Consider the following 22,251-nt stretch of genomic DNA (forward strand, 5'->3'; position numbering starts at 1 on the left):
GTTAGTTTTCTTTATTTTCCGAATTCAATAATTAGTTTTACAAAAAACTTTATAAAACAAACAATGTTCTACATAAAATTCTAAACAACTCTTATCTTATTCATATTTTCACAAAAACGCGTTTTTAACCTTCTTTTAAAATTCGAGACAAAAAATCGGCATTTTGTCTACCATTATTATTATTATTATTTCATTTATTTAACACCCAATGTAATTTACAAGGTAAAAAAGAAAAATAAGAAAGTTATTTCTCGTGATTTTCACTTAAGAATTTTTTCTTCCAGAATTTGTTTAAAAATTCCTCTTTGCTCTTTCGCATTCCAGCACTCTATTGCATGTTTCAAAGTTTGTTCAACTTCGGAGGGAATTTCACTTTTAGAAAGTGCTATTTTTATCTTCTTTTTATTTTGAATTAAGTTTTGAAAATTTAGCATCCGAAAACGGCATAGGTCCTGAATATCGCCAACAAACGAATGTTTAAATAAGGGGTGTTTCAGTTGTGAAAAGATAATGTCTGAAGTTGTTTTATTATTAAGAAGACGAAGAAACAAGTTTAATTTATTTTGTTGAATACTTTTTGAAATTTCCTGGATTTTAAATAGCGAATTTGTATAGTTCTTACTGTGTTTTGAAACATTTAAAAGTGATTTTAGTGCACTCCTTCCAATTACATCTAGCTTTTTCATCAAATCAGAATTATTTTCACATATCTCCATACCATAAGTTAAGGTAGGGACTGCCAATAATTTATATATATAAGAAATAGAACTTGGGTGGGCAAACCGGATTCCAGATTGAATAAGAGTTTGAACAACAGCTCTAAAGTTTGAAATTTTTTCATCAACATTTGTATTATTGAGTGAAGCAAAAGTTGAATGTTTAGTATCCCATGTGAATCCCAGATGTCTAAATTTATTCTGAAGATTTATTTTATTACTAGATATCGTTATCGTATTGGTTTGTATTTGTGCTTTACCTGAAATCAAGAATTCAGTTTTTTCGGCATTTATTTTAATACAATTTAAATTACTGTAAATATTGCATGTTTTTATCAGCTTTTTGAGACCAGAGAGGGTAGAGCTTAAAAGTATGATATCATCCGCATATGCCACCACACCAGTGAAGTTACCATATATCGATGTGCCAACAATACCTTGATTTGTAATAGTTTCAAGAAGACTTTCAGTGTAAATATTATATAGGTGAGGTGAAAGAATCGATCCTTGTCTTACTCCTTGCTTTAGAAGAAAGGAGTTTGATTTACAACCTTGATATGAGACTGTTGCACTACTATTGTTATATAACGAAGAGATAGTGTTAACTATACAGAGTGGTAATTTTTTATCGAAATATAATTTATCAAATAGGATATTCCAGTTGCAGCTATCAAAAGCTTTTTCTACATCTAAAGAGCATAGGTATACAGGTGAATTGTTGCTATTGTAATGTTTAATTGTTTCGCTAATTAGAAATTCAGCATGTAGCGTTGAACAGTTAGCATTGAATCCAAATTGTAGGGGGTGAGTATCTCTAATATCCGGACATATAATAAGGATTAGGTATTCTAGAACCTTTGTAAAAATTGGTATAATGCTAATACCGCGATAATTGTTCGGGCTATCTAAAGATTTTTTATACGATTTAACAAGGGGTACAATAATAGACGTCAACATTGATAATGGTGTCCACCCATAATTAATGGAATAATTAAAAAATTTGATGAGCCATTTTGTTAAAGTATCACAATTTGCGTATTTCAAATGTTCTGCTGAGATACCGAAAGAGTCAGGAGATTTTTTAGATATTAGGTTCGAAATAGCCCTAATTATATTTTCTTCAGTTATTATAAAATTATCATGTTTTGTACACGGGGGAATTCTCCGATGATTTCCATTACGATGTGTTATTTTTGAAGTATTCAGTACTTTTTCGAAGTGGTTTGCAAATTCTGAAGTAATGGATTCTTTGTCTTTTTTATTATTTATGGTAAATAATCTAGAATTTATGTCTTTGTTTAAACATCTAAAAGCATCCCAAAAGTTTTTTGGTCTAATATTTTTTAACTTTTCAATTTTAGTATACTGTGCGCAAATTTTATTATTTTGAGCCAACTTGACGGCTTTGCGAAAGCTTTTACGAGCCATTAAGTAACGATTGAAAGTTACGGAGTTTAAATCTTTTAAAAAACCAGAATCCCTCCATTTGTTGAAATGAATTGAAAGAATAGTTTTAGAACGACTTAATTCAGGTGTCCACCAAGATTTTGAATACAAACATTGCTTTTTATTTTTTAAAGTTTCCTTAAAAGCTATTTGAGCGCTGCCAGCAATTATTTTATAGATTTGAATAAGGTCGTATTCATAATTATCAGTAAAATTAAGATAGTTAAAGCAATTGGTTAAATGATCATTATATGAATTTATAAAGTTAGAATCGTTCCAAGCGTAGCTAGGAATATTAGTATCTTCTTCTATTGTGGTATTGTATTTAGTGTGCTTACCTTCAACTTCAACTGATATTGAAAGTGGTAAATGATAGCTTAAGTTATTTGAGCACTCAGGATGAACAATGCATTTTAGACTTAGGAAATTTGTATATTTTGGTATGGCGACGTGATCAATATATGACGAATTCGGTAGCGTCTGGTGCCGATATGTATAATTAGGGCCAGAACCTTTAGTTACATCTACTAGTTCTAATTGATTTGTTTTTAAAAATTCAGATAAGTGGACAGAATAACTGTTTCTTTTGGAATTCGATCTTTCAAATAAGTCATATATTTGGTGTGGAAAAGATTGGAAATCACCGGCTATAATTATATTACCGTTACCTTCGTAACTATTAATTAAACCTTTGACGATATCTAGTTGACTTTTGTATTCTTCCAATGATGAGAGGCTGTTCCGCGATGAGGAGAGGTATATTCCAATAACTATAATATTAAGTTCATTTTTTTCGAAATTTATTGCTAAAATATGGTCATCCTCGTAAAGTATTCTAATATTTTGGAATTGATTTCTTCGTATAAAGAACGCATTTCCGCCAAATGGTCGACCTTTTACATGTTTATTAGACTGATGGAAATAAATGGAGTGTGTTTTATTAAATAAATCTCTTATTATGGAGTATTCAAGTTTAGATATCCAATGTTCACATAAAAACGTTATATCATAAGATTGTATAAGTGACTTTGTAAATTCAATGTTTGACTTAAGTCCCTGACAGTTAAAAGTACATATATCGAAAGTTGTTGAAGGCTTGTTTTTTCCTCTTATGCTGCTTGGATCCATTTTCAATTAAAATTTTTATCCTGGCTCCCGTTGGATACCAGATTTTGTTCACTGTTTTTGAAAAAGCGTTTTGTCCTAAAAGGTTTTACAATTATATTATTGTGCCATACCTCAGGGTTGAATATCTTTATTTTTTCCGAACTGTTTATTGTAACTCGAAACGATCTATTATACTCGTTTATTTTGTTTACGGCAACTAACAATGGCATAATGTCTATTTCACTTATCATATAATTTTTAAGATCTTCTTCAGTAACTTGATTGCATATGCCTCCCACAAAGACAACTTTCTGCCAAGAAGTTCAATTAGTTCATTCTGAATTTGTGGGGAAAAGTAACTAACAGATTTCTGCTTTATGATCATTTTTAAAATGATCAAAACTTTATATTTTGATCATTTTAAAAATGCAAACAGTGTTTCATTGGAATAGTTACTTATTTTTTAATAGTTACTGGAACATATGTTAAACATATATATTAATCTTTGTAAATTTATTTTCCAAAATTTAAAAAAATTCTCTTATAATGGTAATAAATGAAATTTTAAAACAACGTCTTTTTAATGGAGTTTCACAGTAAAAAAATACATCGAAAAACAAATTTTCTCTTCAATTACAATGTAACTATAATGTATACAAAAAAATGTAATGCATAAAAGTTAAATTTTTAAATTTATTTCACGCACAATACGAATTACATATGGCAACCATCGAGTAGGTTTTGTTACGATTTTTTTAATTGTTAGTTAAAACTTTTTGCGAATCTTATGGAAAACCCGTCAAATCCTCAGATCCTTCGGCCCTGATAAAAACCAGATAAAACCCAATCAAGCAAACTTGCTTTATTATAATTGGAAAATCTATTTATAGCCACGCAACCATACGCTGTTGTTATCGACCGCCAGATAGCGTAAGCGAGAACATGAGCATGTTTTTACAGCAAATGATATTACAAAAGATAACAACGAAAAGAAAAAGAACTTTCTTGTTGGTGATTTTAATATGAACTGTTTTGTCTACTATGACGATAACAAAGTTAGACATTTTTATGATCTGGAGTCTAATTTATGAATCTGGATCAATTCCTTTAATAATGCCCAACAAGAATACTAAAAAATTTAGCAACTTTGCTGGATAATATCATTTGCACAGATTTATTCAGTAGTGATTTATTCAGACCACTTTCCTATTTTTCTAACCATAAGCATGACCATTTGGTCAGTGACCATGCGCCTAAACAAAAACTAAATAAAATTATAAAAAACGTTTTTTTAAACCATCAAATATTGAGTCTTTCAAAAACCCGCTCTCGTCATTACTTTAGAAACACTTTAATTTTAATGAAAACGCAAATAATCTTTATGAAAAATTCTTTGAAACATTCACCTTTGTTTACAAATCTAATTTTTCGATTGTTATGATTACATTACAAACAAAACCCCTGTATTACCAAGGAATTTAAAAAACCATCCAAAACTGAATAAAAGCTATACGTAAAATATTTGAAAACAAAAACACCAGCTAGCGAAAAAATTTACAAAAATTACAAAAAACTGTTTGAAAAAATTCGAAAAAATTAAAATAAAACTAATTATTTAATCAAGATAAAAATGATTCAAAACCCACTTAGCAAATATTGAAAGAAATTACTAGTTTACCAGAAAAAACTTAACATACAGTCTTCTTGGTAAAATTCAGGTCGAGAGATTTTGATGGTTTATTTTTTGGTAGAGATAGTTTTAATGGATGCTCAAATGTTTGGTGGAAGTTTTGGTTTTGATGCGAACTGAGTTGATGCTGGTTTAAATTAATCATCTAATTTTGTTTGCCCCTGTAGAGGAGCTTTTTTAGATTTCTTTTGGCCGGACGTGCTAAAGGTGTTTTTAGTTTAAAGAAATCTACTTTTTTTGGCCTTTTTACGAGAGGAGATAATTTAGATTTTTTTTGTGCTGGAGGCGCTGCTGCTGGTTTAGCAGCTGTCAGGTTTTTCAAACCTTCCTAATATTGATCAAAGCCTATAAATTTTCACGAAATAATTCTTTGAGATCTTTAAGAGCTTGTTCTGTCGCAGGGTTTATCATTAAAGAAGTGAAGAAAATGGTGTTTAAGCGCCTAAAAACTCACAAAAAATTTAAGAAATGATAAAATTTTTATACGTCCTGAAAGAACTAAATGTGAACAAACTCAATTTAACAGGTGATGCGGAAGTTATCGGACAAATCCTAATTTCATTATTTGAGCATAATAATTAGTTTTTGTGGTTTTATGCGTCGGCATAAACGTTCTATAAAATATAAACTTTATTATTTGAAACACAATTATTTAATATAAGGTTAAATGCAGCTGAACGAGAATCTTTTCGAAAGCGACTAAAAATATTTTTTGTAAATAAACCTAATATAAAAAAAAATCGTCAAGCATTTTGAAAAGAAAGGATTTGCTCGAAGTACAATATATGATAACCTAAAAAGACTTGAGACTGTTCAATCGTTTTCTGATAGAAAGCACTCTGGTTGTCCGACATCCTGGACTAGAGAAAAGAAAGCCGAATTAACGAGACTTGTCAACAATCGAAAAGGGGTCAGTCAGAGAAAAATAGGTATTAAATTCGGTGTAAATTGGTCGTCAGTTAAAAAAAATGAATATTAAATATAGAAAACGTGAAAAGACTCCAAAATACACTATAGAACAACAAATAAAGGCAAAGAAAATTAACAGGAAACTAGTTAACCAACTCTATAACACAAAATCGCTTCTAGTCATCAATGACGAAAAATACTTTTGTTTTGCAGGGGACAACATGCCTGCAAATTCTGGATACTACACAAACAACAAAAAGACATGCCCAGAAAGTGTTCGTTTTATAAGAAAAGAGAAATTTCCAAAAAAATTATTAATGTGGATAGCCATATCTGACCGTGGTATGTCCGAGCCATTGTTTCGCACTTCCAAGGCTGTAGCGATCAATTCATCAATCTATATAAATAAATGTTTAGAAAAACGACTTCTTCCATTTATTCACAAGTATCATGGAGACTTTTACTATTTATTTTGGCCAGATTTAGCAAGTTCTCATTATTCTAAAGATTCTCTAAATTGGATGGACCAATATGTCTATTACGTTGATAAAGAATCCAATCCCCCAAATGTGCCTCAAGCACGAGCAATTGAAAATTTTTGGGGACATTTGGCACAGAAGGTTTACAAGGGAGATTGGCAAGCTTCAACAGAGCAAGTTTTGATTGATTGCATTAAACTAAAACTACAAGAAATTGATTTAAACTTTTTACAGTCGCATATGAAAGGCGTCAGAGCAAAATTGAGATCAATTGCAGATGGTGGTGTTTTTTCATATAAAAAAATAATATATTTTTATTAAAAGATAAATTGCTTTATTTAAAAAAATATAATAGTAGTTTGTTTTTTTATTTATAAATAAGTTATTGACGTTTTTATTTTGTCCGATAACTTCCGCATCACCCGTTAATGCACTCTATAAAAAGAAAGAAAAACTCAACGAACTTTTACTAATTAAAAATATTCTTACGCAGCCCTTTCGATTTTTGTCCAAGGCAACTGACTACGCTGTCTCGGCTTAAATATTTCGTTATTTTTGATTTATTAAGTATTTTTCGTAAATTTCTTATAATTGTTTGAGTTGACTTTAATTAGCCTTATATAGAGCTACTTAACTTGTATGTAAAAATATCAATTATAAATAAATTGCAAGTAATTATAATTCAATTAACAATAAATAAAATCAGATGTCAATCCTCTAACATTTTGAAAGCTTCGCGTATTATCGAATATGTGTTAGTCTCTAATTTAATGATATGCTATGCGCCTGAAAAAAAGTAAATAAAAATAATTAGAGAAGAAAAAAATATTTTATTATACATATATGCATAATGGAAAGTATACTAAAGAAGACAAAAAGTAGCGACAAACAACAAAGAAGAATTTTACAAATACGTCAGTGAGCTTCGAAGAGCAAAACAGACATATTTCCGAGAAAGATTTGCAAAAGTTGTTTGTAAAGAAAATATTAACAATTATGAACCTATTCTCAAAAGCGTAAAACCAATGAGATCTGCTACCTTCAAAGATTCTTCTGTAAAATGCTGCGAGCATATATTTAATCTTACAGGGGTGGACTTATAGGAAGATATCGATTGGATGCCAGAATTGGCGAAGCTTATAAACAATACTATAAATGCCGAGTTAACTCAGGCAGTTCAGCTGATTTTATTTAAAAGAGGCCTCCACGAGCTCGGCTATGATAGTGAAAGCAAAGTGTTCAAAATTGTAAATGGAAAAAAAGCCTTATGCTATTCATAAGAAATCAATTTTCATAAAGAAAATTGCTGAAAACACAGCTGATGAAATTATCCAAAAGATTCTATTAATGTCTGTTGAAGAGCGAACCCGAATTAGTGAAGCTGGTTCTTTCTTACTGCGAGTAAGATAGCTGTTTCATCCCTAGAGCAACCCTCGTAAGTTAAAAAGCAAATAATTTCATTGTTTTTTTAGTAGACCGCTCTTGCAAAAGCTTGAATTTGCCAAATAGTATTTTTTTTCTGACCCTCTATTAGGGGCTGTTCTATAAAGATACTCGATATATATATATATATATATATATATATATATATATATATATATATATATATATATATATATATATATATATATATATATATATATATATATATATATATATATATATATATATATATATATATATATATATATATATATATATATATATATATATATATATATATATATATATATATATATATATATATATATATATATATATATATATATATATATATATATATATATATATATATATATATATATATATATATATATATATATATATATATATATATATATATATATATATATATAAAGAAAGACCCATATCAGATTTCTCGTTATCACGCATGCTTTTGTGTTCCAATAAAAGTTTCACAAGTACTTGTAAACAAGACCAGGAAAACTTTCCTTGAAAAAAATAAAAAAACTTGATCGTAATAAATAAGAAATAAGTGATAAACTTACAAGGCAGATTTTTTAAATTTAGCAGAAATTGAATTTGGTACAAAAGATTTGCTTCAACAGCAATTTAACACAGCTCATCAAGCATGGCTAGCTGCAGTAAATACTCGCGTAGGTCGGCTTAACGCAGGTCTTGTGGCTCAGGGGCAATCTGGCAATCACACGGAATTAAATACCGCTATTAATGCTTATCAATCTGCTTAAGAAGTAAACGCTAATTTTGTTTTGGTATCACCTCTCCCTTAACCTGATTTTTTTAACTATGTTGTCCCTGAAAACATTGCTCTTTGTTATGATTACGCCCTTGTAGCATTATCTTTAGGGATTTGCGGACTAGATGCATCGATACTTTATTAAAAGTAAAAAAAAAATAGCCTTACAATTTGTACGGGCTAAGCTTTTTTTTTCTTTACTATAATTTTTTATTTTTAGAAGAAAAATAATTAACACCGATGAGGTAGTCAACTTAAGCTCCTCCAACAACAAACAAATTGTCATTAGTTCGTTGGGTTTCAAAAGTTGTATAAATATCCGATAACTCAGGAGAGCGAGGCAACGTAAGCAGTTCAGTTTTATTGCTTGCAGAAGGATTACCAAAACAAACTGAAGCAGCCATTGTAGATAAAAAAGCAACGGCATTTGCAACAGCTGCTCATATAACAGCAAAGTAAGTCGTTTTTTACTAATGTTGCATTAATCTAATTGCATTTTACTTAGGAGGGGCGATTGATGCAGAAACCCATTTTTTATCCATAAGCATTTGAAGCGTTGCTTCGTCTGCAAATAGATGTAAAAACATTTTTACAATATCTTTTATGTCAAAATTTAAGTAAAGTTTAAGTAGAAATTTTGAATTTCTTAGTGAGAGTGCTAAAGCCTAATCAGAAGTTTTTATATGAAGCACTCATTTAAAATGCCTAACCATGCGAATGTGCGCGTTTATTTTGTTAAAATGTTTTGCATTTGCTGCTTCAGAAAACGCAAGGATTTAAGACCTATAATAAATGACGAAAAAACATATATAAATCTAAATAAAAAGAAAAAAGATTATTCAAACCTTATCAAAACAACATTCTGTAAAGACTATTCTGCTAATACTTAGACCTTCCTACCATGCTTTGTTCAAAATGTAGAAAAAAGCTTGCTTGGGCTGACCCTTTCTTCACTATGCGACCGTGTTATGAAGGTAAAATATACATATTTATATATAATGTACTTCAGGTAAAATTTAGTTACGTTATTATGGGAACAATAGTTACTATAGCAACTATTGTTCCCATAAAACGTATGTCTATAGACATACGCTATGAAAGCAAGACCTGAATATTAGAGTTTGCAGAGGCAGAAAATGTGAATGTTTTATATGTGGAAATGGGCGCTAATCAAAAATGGTAAAAATATTGGCCCCTATGGTTGAATATGTTTCGGGAAAACCTGTTTATAAAGGTGTCAAAGGCGTTTCAAACAAACCTCTATAAAGATTTATTTGTCCAGATTGTTAAGTTTAAGTGTCACAAGAAATTCGAAAATCCTGTACGAAGTTAGAAAGACAAAAGAATTTGACGGCCATTGCAAGATCAACATCCCCTACAACGCAAGGAAAAGTTCTGTCCAATTCTATAAAAGGCTTGACCACAAATGAATCAGGGAACACTTGAGCTTTGAAAACTTTTGGTTTAAAGCAACTTGTTGTCTCTTTCGGAAAGAGGTTAAAAAACCTTTCTTTTCTTTGGATAAATTGAACAAACCTCAACTAAAACTACATACCAGGTAAGGTTTTGAAGCTTAAAAATTTTTTTTAATAATTTACTTATGAATTTAAAGCCAATTTTTTAAATAACTTTGTAATAACTTCTAAGTAATCGCAATATGAGTGAAGTTGCACACTTTCTGAGAAGTGAAGGAGGATGGAAACATGTGAAATCTGGTTTCCATATTAAACTGATTGAGAGCAACCAGTGATTAGAATATTATTCGATGGTGATAAGCTCCCATTATTATTAGAAGTAAATGAAAACAAAGAGGTAAGTAATCTATTACCTACAAATTTATTACCTACAATTTTTTAAAATAACTAGATAAATAAAATGCAATCTGTATCATTCATTTTGAATTTTTATTCATAAATAGTTGGTAGAAAAAGATACTACTATACACTAGTATTGCAATGACGTTGAAGAGCTCTTCATCGCAGACATCAAGAAACAAATGATGTTGATATCAAATTATGTGTAAATGGAGGGCAAGGTGTCCTTAAAGTTACTCTATCAATCACCCTAAAACCAGAGTTAGAAAATAATAAAATCCCAAATAAATTGAGAAAGTGTGACGTTATGGTTATGTATTCAAAGATTTCAAAGATACAAGTGTACGTAAAACTATTGTACTGGCTATTTTGCCTTTATTGAAAAAAAATAACCTGCGAATAATTTTGGGTAAATTGAACTTTTCTTCCTTAGATTACACAGTATCTGAAGATCTAAAGGTTTAGCTTCAAATGGTTGGAAAACAAACTGCAACATCAAAGCACCATTATCCGTTTCGCATGACCTCATCTCTTAACTTTCAAAAAGCAGATCATTATTCTCTAAAATCTTTGTGCAGATTATGCAAGCAATGGATATCTGATGGTGCAAAATTAAAAAATGCAAAAACTTTTATAAATGTTGTTCAACCCCTTTATATAAAAAAAATATAAAAAAATAATAGAGCTTGTAAATATTCCCAGCCTACATATACTTTTAGATGTTTTAGACAAAATTTTGAAAGAGATTGAAAAAAATTTGTTTAAAAACAAGGAGTGTGGGTTACAGTTTGTCAACCGATATCTATCTACGATAAACATCTGCAGAGTATCTTATTAAGGGCAGCATTGCTTGCAATAAACTGCTTAAAAACATACAGTTTTGAGCTGTTTTTTCAGGAGTCCGGTCTTAGAGATACCGTATCCAAATACATCATGTTACATGGAGATTTTGAAAAAGTAGTCTATGGCTATTTTGGAAAATCATTAGACTCTACTTATGTCAAAGATTTAAAGCTATTCTCTACGAGCTATAGAAATCTTGGGGCTTTGAAGGTACACAAAGTTGAGCAACATATTATCGAATTCATCGATATGAAAGGTGGAGTCTTTGGTATGATAAATTAATTTTAAGTTTGACAAAAGATAAAAATAATATTATCTTATTATGATAATAGTTAATAATTACTTATTATTACAATAATACAACAGTTTATGCGAGTTTAAACTTGCATAAACTATGAAGATTATTCATTCAATAGACTAAAACTTATTTTGTGCATTTTATATTCTGTACGCTTAGGTTACTGGACCAAACAAGCTCTTAAATCCATTCACCAGGATTTCAATCAGTTTTAGCGAATAAAAAAAGTTGGAGAACACAGCCCAAACTATATCGAAAATTTCTATTATCTTAGGAGACGTAGTTCTAGGAAGGGGGCAATTAAGGGTCGGGACGAGGTTGGGTTAGCTTTAATTACCTAAACTTTTTGCAAGTCATCCTCATTTGATACTAGTATTAAAAAACTAAAAAAATTTGAGTATGCCGCAGAGTTCTAGTTACATATCTTGAACAACAAAATCACTAGTCACTCGCCTAAAATACGTGATTTCTACATCGGCCCCCGGTGAAAAAAATTGTTTTTTACACTTTTGAAATAAGGAAGATTCTTCTGATAAAAAACAAATACAAAATTTCTGGGGATGTGTTGCAAGGTCTCAGAGCATGTTCCGATGCACCTTAAGATCTTTATCAACAGTATACAGAGCGAATGATTTGTAATATGGGAACTGGAGTTAGTAAGATGGCGACACTTGCTTACACCGGACTAGTAAAAAGATTGCTTCCAATCGGAGATCATGAAACTCTAAAAGCAAGCCTTGATAATAACCCAATACTTTAACAGACTTTATGCGTTCAAAATATTTTAAACATAAAACTTATAAAAATGAAACTATTTACAAAAGCTATAAGAATTCATTTTGAATATTAAAAAACAATAACAAGTTAATTATTTTGCTAAATTGCCTGAAATTAAAAAAGGAAACTCTCGAAAAAAGTGGAACGTTATTAGAGAATTAATTGGGGAAAAAAAATAGTAAAAAATAACTTACCTCAAAAACTTTTTATTGATGGAAAACTCATTTATCATAAAGAAGTTGTTATTGAGAAACTGAACAGTTTTTGTCCTTGACTTAGCTGCAAAAATTTCATTTAGTCAAAAAGGATTTGATTTATATCCTTCAACAACTGATATAACTATGGACGAACCAATTTTGAAAAAAAAGGGACTGATTATTATATTATATATATATATATATATATATATATATATATATATATATATATATATATATATATATATATATATATATATATATATATATATATATATATATATATATATATATATATAATAATGTTTTATTCATATTTGACGTAATATATATAAATTACATATTTTTCAAATACAAACAAGGATTCTTTGTATTTGAAAAAAATGTAATGTATATCTATTACGTCAAATATGAAAAAGAAGATCACAATGATCTTATCGTCAGAAGCCTTTTTCAAAGGAGAGTTAAATATTATAAAAGCACCTTTTTACAATAAGAGTACGTTCCCTGACGTAAAAATAAAACTTAAAAACATTAAATCGTACTTAGATAAGTGAAAATAAATTGTAAACAAGTATAAAACAAAACTTGAAGATAGATGACATTAAATATTATTTTTTATCACAAGATAAATTAAAAATATTCTAAGATACTTTCAATAGAGAGAATGAGATCTTTTAATTTATTTTCAAAAACAGGATAAGTTAGGGGTAAGCCGAAGTTAGGCAAATTAGTTTTGTTCCAGAGATGAGCTGCACGATAAGTGATACAGAATTGATTTAATAATGTTCAACAGAATGGTTCATTTAAATAATTATTACTCCTCATGTTTAACTTGTTTAATGGTTTCAAAATAAAAAGGTCTTCAAAAATTAAAGGAGATAAATCATACTTCCACATATAAACAAAAGATAAATTTGTATATACGTTTAGTTTATATATATCGAGGATTTTCATTTGATTAAAAAATATTGACGAATGGATTAACCGATCTGTAGAATTAATTAAACGGATTGCATGCTTCTGTCGGCGATAGAGACATTATAACTTGCTTTGCTCAGTGCCACCCCAGGCAATAACTCCATAACTTAAATAACTATGAATAAAAGAATAATAAAGTTTAGTTGAATTATTTTTATCTAAATGAGTACGCGCCTTATACAAAATTTCGATACTTTTTGAAACTTTCGAGCAGACATAGTTAATATGATTTTTCCATGTGATGTTCTCGTTATCTTGTGATGAGACTAATATTTCGAAGTACAGACCTATTACTGTCTTGCCCTGCTTTTCTAAACTAATTGAACGCATTATGTATAAAAGACTTTATATATATCTAACTGAAAATAGAATTTTATATTGCAATCAAAATGGTTTTTAAAAAATCATTCTACTGACAATGCAATAATTTAATTGGTTAAACATATATCAAATGGGTTTAATAGTGATTGCTATACAATTGGGGTTTATATTTATTTATCAAAAGCTTTCGACACAGTGAATCATGAGACTTTTAAAAAAGCTATAAAATTATGGTGTTAAAAACAAAAGTTTACTTTGGTTTAATTCATATTTAACTAACAGAAAACAATTTATACTTAGAAAAGATTAAAAAAAATATATAATAACTTGTGGGGTACCCAGGGTTCTATTTTAGAACCATTATTATTTTTACTTTATATAAGTGACTTATATTTAGCATCAAAAATAATAAACACAAAGTTATTTGCAGATGGCACAAACTTATTTTATTCTCACAACATATTATTGTTCTTTTTAAAACTTTTAACGGGTAATCAGATAAGATCAATGAGTGGTTTAAAAGTAACCAACTTTCATTGTACGTAGATAAAAAAAAGTTTTTCCTATTCCATAAACCTAGTAAAGCCAATAGTATTCCTCTTAAATTGCCCGATCTTTTAATCAATAACTTAATTATTAAAAAAAGGAATTGACTATAAAATTTCTTGGGGTACTTTTGGATGAAAAATTTTCATGAAAATACCGCATTAAATGAATAGAAAGTGAAATCTCAAAAAGTATTTCCATGTGATATCGAACAAAACCGTATCTAAAACATTCAATCTTTAAAAAGTATTTTTTTTGTTCATACAAATCTATTTTTCTTATTGTAACGTTACCCGGGGTAGCAATAATCACACTAAACTCAAAAAAATTTATAGCAAACAAAACCATGCTTGCAGGATAATATTTGGAGCAAACAGGAATGCACATTGCGAAACTCTCTTACGTCAGCTTGGAGCCTTAAACATTGATAAAATTAATATTCATCAAGTAATGTTATTTATGTTTAAAGCAAAACGTTATCTCCAGTACATTTCAATCTTGATTTAACGAAATCTCTCATAAATATTCTACCAAACTTTCAGTGAACAGCTTTGTCATTCCCATAAGCCATCTTAAATTAGGCTCGTACAAATTCGATATCGGGTACTTTTGTTTGGAAAACTTTTCTTCATATTTTTAATGAAAAACAAGACTTTTTTTGTGATTCATAACTTCAACGATTTGTATTATTTTTTTTTATTATTTATTCCGCTATCCGAGGATTGTTAACAAAAGTTTATTTTATTGCTGAAGTTTTGTAGGTTCTTATACTGTTTTATTTATCACTTATTAGTTATGTAAATTTTTAAAAACGTTTAAAAACAACAATGTAACGGGACTCGGTGATAAGAAAAAGTCTTCTTCTTGCTCCGGCCAGGATTTTCTAATATTTTAATTTCTTTGTTGGAGTTTTTAACAAACGGCAAAATAAAAAATAAAATAAAGCTAGCTAAAAAAAAAAATTTAAACTTGGAAAAGGAAGAAATAAAAATGAAAGAAAAATGGAAAAAAAAAAAAGAATTAAAAAAAAGAAAATTAAAAATCTTATTCTCTTGATTTAATAATATTAATCTTACTTATGTTGCTACTGGAGTAGTAGCAATTGTTGACATATTATTTTTAATGCAATTAAATAATGACAAGCCATTGAGCAAGCCAGATGAGCAATCTAAGAATCTTTAAGGAAGGATATGATACAGATGGGAAGGCCTTGTGCTATGGCATTTCCCCACTACATGCTTGAATTAGGTTTTTGAGTTTATTTTGTGTATTTCTAATAGAATTGAAAGAAAAACTTGGAAAGTAAAAAAGTTTTCAAAAAATAAATAATTATTGAGAAAAAAAATTATTCATGATAGAATGTTTGAAGAATTTGGTTTGAGAGTTAATGAACCAAGAACTGGCGGATCAGGAACTAGTAACACCGGAAATTTATACCGACGAGCTTTTTCTGGCCCTCTGGATGTTATATAAACTGATAATTGTTCTTTAATTGTTGAAGAAAGTATTATCTGATTACATAATTGCAAACAATCGATCCGAAAAAAATTAATAAATACTGCTATGATTCATATAAAAAGTTGTTAGTGAAACATGATTAGTTCTAGGTCCCAGCTTCCATTCACAAAGTAATAGCACATGCTGGGGAAATTATTATTAGTTCATTAGTTCCATTTGGTTTAATGGGAGAGAAAAAGGTGGAATCTTGACACATAATTTATAAATTTGGTTGTGAACATCATGCAAGGAAAAATAGTAGAAAAACAAATTTATTTGACATTTTCATTCGAGGTGTACATACTTCTGATATCCTAGTTAGTTCAATCTCATTAACTAAAAGATTGAAAAGTAAGAAAATATTGTGCCTACTGAAAAAATTTAAAATTTTCTTAGCAGTTTATAGCGGTGATAGAGAAATCAATCAGATGAAATAGAATTAGATGAAATTAATGACTAGATGAATTATATTTAAACGTTGAAAACGTTGATGAAAATCTATAATTAGATATAGATGTAGAAGAGTAAAGTTCGAAATTGTATAATCTGTATAATATAACTTTATATTTTTTTGTCTACTTTATAAATTTATTAATTATATAAATAATATTATATAAAGTATTAAAACTTTTTTTTCTTCCTAATATTTTGTCGTTTAAAAATATTACAGTAACTACATATATTTCACAATTTTTACATGATTGATGACAGGACTTTAGGAAGGATTCAGGATGATCTTGTCATGAAGCCCTTTACAACATATGGTTAACTTTTAATTAAAATACAATGTCTGTAGTGAAATAATGATACACCTTTTTGCAAAAATATTTAAAAACCAAGATAAAATTTTAAAAAGTCAAGATAAAATGTTAAACGAAATAATATACAAAATAAAACAACAACAACAAAAAAAATCAATTAAAAATAAATCAAGATATTTTCAATTAAAAATATAATTTTTTTAAGTTTTTGTTTGAATGAAGCAAAAATCAGTTGGGTAGAAAAATCAAAATTCGGTAAAACTATTACTTTCCAAAGATAAGAACCTCGGTAAGAAACAAAAAACTGATCTTTGCTTTTACGGCAAGAAGGGGCAATAAGATTGTTATTAATTCGAAGATTATATTTATTTAAGGTTTCAAATAATGTTTTCCCCGACCCCAGAATGAGAGTATTGAAAGGTCTTCATGATCATAACTTTCAGAAAAAAAAAGATTATTCAATGAAAGTTAAAATTTGTCAATGAATTTAAATTTATTGTAACATTGCGGCAAAAATCTTATTTTGGACTCATTCCTCTCATATTTGGGGAGAGGAGGGCTAATTTTGCGAGTATTTGTGATTCCGGGCTTCAATTACCGCAATTTTTTTGCAAAACATTGTATTTTGACTTAATCATGAACTTAACATGTTTGGAGCATTTGAAAATTGTCCATTATATAAACAATGCCCAAAAGTATCACATATAAAAAATCCAACTGGTGCCCCCATTGCTCATGTGGATTTTGTTCCCCTCCTTGCTGCGCCTATTAGCTCGCTTAACACCAAAATAAAAAATATTATCTTATAAAAAATATTATCTATTTTACTCAATTAAGGCTTAATATCCACATAAATACAACGATTATATATTTTGCCACCTATTTCAATAAAATATTACCACTGCACAGTCGAAAAGATGGCCAAAAATATTTTTCTAATTTTCTTAAAATTTTAATAAAATATATAAAGCTAAGTATGAATATTCAAAATTTCACTTAACTTTAATCTATAGTTTCCAAGAAACTTAACTTCGTAGTATTAGCGCAAATAAGATTTTTCCCGGGGAGGGGTTTTGGGATCAAACACCAAATCAAGATTTTCCTTTACTGTTATTTTTTATTCTAATCATCATCAATTTCTACATCTATCTTAAGGTTTTCATTAAATCGATCAATATCGCTGTCATCATCTGATGTGTCATCATTATTTTTGCCATTGCTTGTATTAACGTCTACTTTTTTTTGTTTTGTTTGGTTTTGTTCTTTTTATTACATTTTAAATAAGCATTTCGTTACAATATTTATAATACAAATATACAAAATATATATATATATATATATATATATATATATATATATATATATATATATATATATATATATACATACATACATATATATATATATATATATATATATATATATATATATATATATATATATATATATATATATATATATATATATATATATATATATATATATATATATATAATTATATACATACATACATATATATACTGATCGTTTTTTAAATAATAAAAGAACGCGGGAATTCGAAGAAGGCCATACGGTCTTGTCGTCGAGTACCGCTAAGAAATAATCGTGTTAAAATTTATAAGATATTTACAAGATAAAAGATAAGTTAACGAAGTAAGAAACTTAAAATATTCCGTTATAAATGCAAGATACATTAATAAATATTACAGTTAATAATGATACATATATAATTTTTATCAATTAAGGGTTAAATAGAGGGTAAAAAGGAAGATCACTAAAAAAATATCAAAAGTATATTGTTAAATCTTCGATTGTAAATAAGAGTTCTTTTATTTTCGTTTATAAGAAAAGTAGTTACTTTGATGAATAATATCCTCAGTAACATTTTTTAAAACTATTTTATTCCACAAGAATGGTCCGCGATAATCAATACAAAATTTAAAAAGATTTGTTTGAAAAATAGGCTGCTTAATAAAATTATCATTGCGTAAAATATATTTACTTTTATCTTTTGATGAATACAAATTATGGAAAGAAATAGAGGATGAATTGGTTTTACATTTAAACATAAAACAAAGAATATTAAAAGTGTTAAGCTCATATATATTAAAAACTTTCCTTTCAAATAATCGAGGCTTGGCATGAGTATAACGGTCTTTAAAATATAAAAGACGTGCTATATGCTTCTGCTGACAATAAAAAGGTTTAAGTTTATTTTTTCTTTGTACTACCTAAAGCAATGTTTGCATAGCTTCTGTGACAATGAATAAATGAGTCATATAATTGTACTAAAGTATGTTTATTTAAATCATTTCTTGCTTTGTACAATATTTCTATACTTTTTGAAATTTAACTTGATAAGTTTTTAATGTGATATTTCATTGTAAGATTTTCATGTATACAAGCACCTAGAAAGTTGGTTACTGTTACTTGTTTAATTTGGATATTGTCAATAACAAGATGATGATGGTCTACTTCTTCTAGTACTAAAAAGGTCTGTAACTTCTTTTGGAAGAATATAAGTTTTATCTTTTAGATCTCGTACTTAAAGATAATGCACTTATAATTGGATCTGATGAGTTTATTGCACGTGTAAATACATCAAATAAGTTTTCTTCTCTTGAGCACTTGTTAGTTATGTAATTATGTTACTTCCTGGATTTTTTTAGGATCCTTCTGCTCTTGGCTTGTCGATTCTCAATCCCAAATTTCTTAACATTAAAAAGTGTATACGTTTTTTTGCTTCAGCGTACATTTATTTATATCCCTTAATTACGCGCCAAACCTTTAATTCAATACGATAGGCAATATGTAGTAAGCATTCAAAAAATTGAACCCAACGGTGTTATGGTGACAGGCCATGTACAAGAGCATCTTTTTTTGCATTGAATTCCTTTAGTTCTACTTTGATAAACTTTTTGTTGTAGTTATTAAATTTTTTGGTGGACTTTTTTTTAATAGTCCTACAGCTTGGAAATCTAGCAGATGTTGTCATTTGTGTATCGTGCTATGAACTTTTTATGTGATTACAGTCGATGAAATAAACTTTATCAGCTGACAACACGTCATTGTTTTTTAATCTGTGTAATATTTGAATTGCTTCAGTTTGATGTTCTATAACATTTTGTAGAAGCTTAACCATGATTTAGTTTTGATTATTGTATGCTGATATTTTGATATTTTGGACCTACTTTCACGACTACATTTGTTATCTAAAACTAGTCTCAATGACCTTCCAATCAATGTATAAATGTCTAAGAAAATATAAAAGTTAATTATACATAAATCGGTTGGAACGTTAACCACAAAACTTCTCTTAGATGACCGTTTTAACAAAAAAATTTCACTTTGTAACTAAATATCTCGTTATTGATTTATTTTAAAAATTTGATATTTTCACATCTTGAATGTCTTAGCAAATAAACTCACCACATAAAAAATCGTAAAAAGTATAAAAAATTTTAATTTTTGACCACCCAACGTTCTACTGAGCACTGTGCAGTGGTTTTAATTGCTTTTTAAATAAAAATAAAACATAGTAATGGCGAACGCTGGGTAACTCCGAACATAGTAAAAACAGCATTAATTTTTTCTAAAAAATCTTCATCTTGTAACTCTAAGTTTACTAAGTTTAAGATGTTCTGTTATTTTATGTGATGCAGTGGTAAGGGGGTTCAAAATCACTGATTTTGAATCCCCTTACCACTGCATCTTTTTAACCCCCTCTTCCTCTGCGTACTCACGTATTATTAATTACAAAATAACGTCTTTTTAAATCCGACGCGAAAGTTTTTTGAAACATTAAAAACAAAAATTTTAATCAATTCCACGTTTCATTAGCCAAATTTATTTAACGCGGTCCGCACACTTATGTTTACAATGTAGGGGAAAAAAAAAAAAAATGGTAGCTTCTCAGTTTGATAAAAAATTAAAAACAAGTGTTCTACATCCTAATATTTATACTTTTTCTGACTAGATTTTTAAAACGCTTCAATTGATTTGTTCTTCTGCATTATGCTTTATAAAAATTTTAGTTCAAAAGATTCTAACGGTCTACTCAAAATACTCTCGTTTACCAAGATCAAAAAGTGTACAAAAAACCTAAATAAAGCTGTTTAAAACAAGTTTATAAAAAGAGATAAAATACAAACATTTTGCCAGACATTATTATTCCAGTTAAACAATAAGGAAAAAGATTAGCTAAAATAAAAATTGAATCAATCATAAAAACAAAGTGATATGCTGAAACAAAAATACAATTCAGCAAAAAGAAAATTATAGTTATAAAAATTATAAAAGGAACCCTTCATATTTACAAGTTCAAAAATAAACTTTTCAAAATATTTAAATTGCTTTTATCTCGAAAAAATTACAATGGGAACAAACTTTAAGTTTTTTTATAAATTTTCTTAATGGTTTTAACATAACAAAACCAAATTGCCAAATTTGATTTTTAACATAGCGAAATTAGATTGCAAAACTTGATTTCAAGATAATTTCAGTTTTTCATTTTCTTCCAACCATGTAATGAATTTTCTGTTTCTTCAACAATGACTAATAAAGTATTATTTGTTAAATTTAAAAACGTTTGATGTATTGGTCTCTTGCAGGTATGATTTAAAAACATAAAGTTTTGTATCTGCACACTCAATCTGTAGCTGACATTGAAAATAACATTGAGGGAAATTTTCTACTTGTTGTTCATGGCCCAACACAATCAACACAGCTTTGAGTTTTCTAGTCTAACAAACTTCAATCAGGGTTAAATATCTTTATCAAGGCTACAACTATATTTATTGTTCATTAGGTTAATAAAGTATACGCATTTTTCAACTTCAGCTTTAGAAAGAAGTTTTCAAATAATTTACCTTTTTGAATATTTTCTAAATGGCCTAGACCTGGTGTAGAAGCTATTTATATAGAAGGTTTTATATTTAAAAACAATCCAATATAATATAAAACTTTAAAAGTTTCCCAAAAAAAACCAAGTAAATTAAAAAGTCAACAGCTATACAGTTAACATGGCTCGTTTTGGAGCCATGCGGTTACTAAGATCAATATTTACAATACCAGTGTAAAAACGCTCTCTATTAATGAGAAATATGCCTTTTAAATCGTTACAAGTGCTTTGTACATGAGTATTTTCAGTGTTATTTAAAATGATATTAATGACACTTTTGGTATTATTTTTAAAAGTGTAATTTTTTTTAAAATATCACTATTATTTGAATCTTCTGTGAGTTTATTGATATAGAGGTCAATGTTTTCAGTGTTATCTATGTGAAGTATAATTAAATCAAATAATTAGGTATTAAAACAAATACAATCTGATAAAACAAAGGCAGTTCTTTGTAACTATTTATAATGTAAATGTTGACAGACAGATGATTTGCGTTTAAATTTCAATTTAATTAGTACAAAATAAACACGTTACAGATAAACAGCCACTTTTTTAAAGTGCTATTTCAATTTTAAAACAATTAATGATACATCTTTTTAAAAATAGTTTAGTTCTGGATCTGCTGATATAGCAATTATGCCATCTCTTTTTTTATTATTATTTAAGGGCTCTGTTAATTTTAAAAAATGGTTACACTTTGTAACTGTTCTGTGCAAGATAGAGTGAATCTTTTCTTTTATAGTTTTCATTG

The 22,251-nt window shown here is 28.3% G+C and overlaps 2 protein-coding genes across 2 annotated transcripts; one reads left to right on the plus strand and one right to left on the minus strand.

Annotated features, from left to right (window-relative positions):
- Positions 1 to 260: 260 nt before the first annotated feature.
- LOC136075805 (uncharacterized) lies at positions 261 to 3,290 on the minus strand. Its single transcript, XM_065789243.1, has one exon. The coding sequence runs from the start codon at positions 3,288 to 3,290 to the stop codon at positions 261 to 263; it is 3,030 nt and encodes a 1,009-aa protein (XP_065645315.1).
- A 2,637-nt stretch (positions 3,291 to 5,927) lies between these two features.
- On the plus strand, positions 5,928 to 6,668 carry LOC136075806 (uncharacterized). The gene has a single exon (XM_065789244.1). The coding sequence runs from the start codon at positions 5,928 to 5,930 to the stop codon at positions 6,666 to 6,668; it is 741 nt and encodes a 246-aa protein (XP_065645316.1).
- Positions 6,669 to 22,251: the final 15,583 nt, after the last annotated feature.

This window comes from Hydra vulgaris, chromosome 02 (genome assembly GCF_038396675.1).
Source record: "Hydra vulgaris chromosome 02, alternate assembly HydraT2T_AEP".
NCBI classification, from domain to species: Eukaryota; Metazoa; Cnidaria; class Hydrozoa; order Anthoathecata; family Hydridae; genus Hydra; species Hydra vulgaris.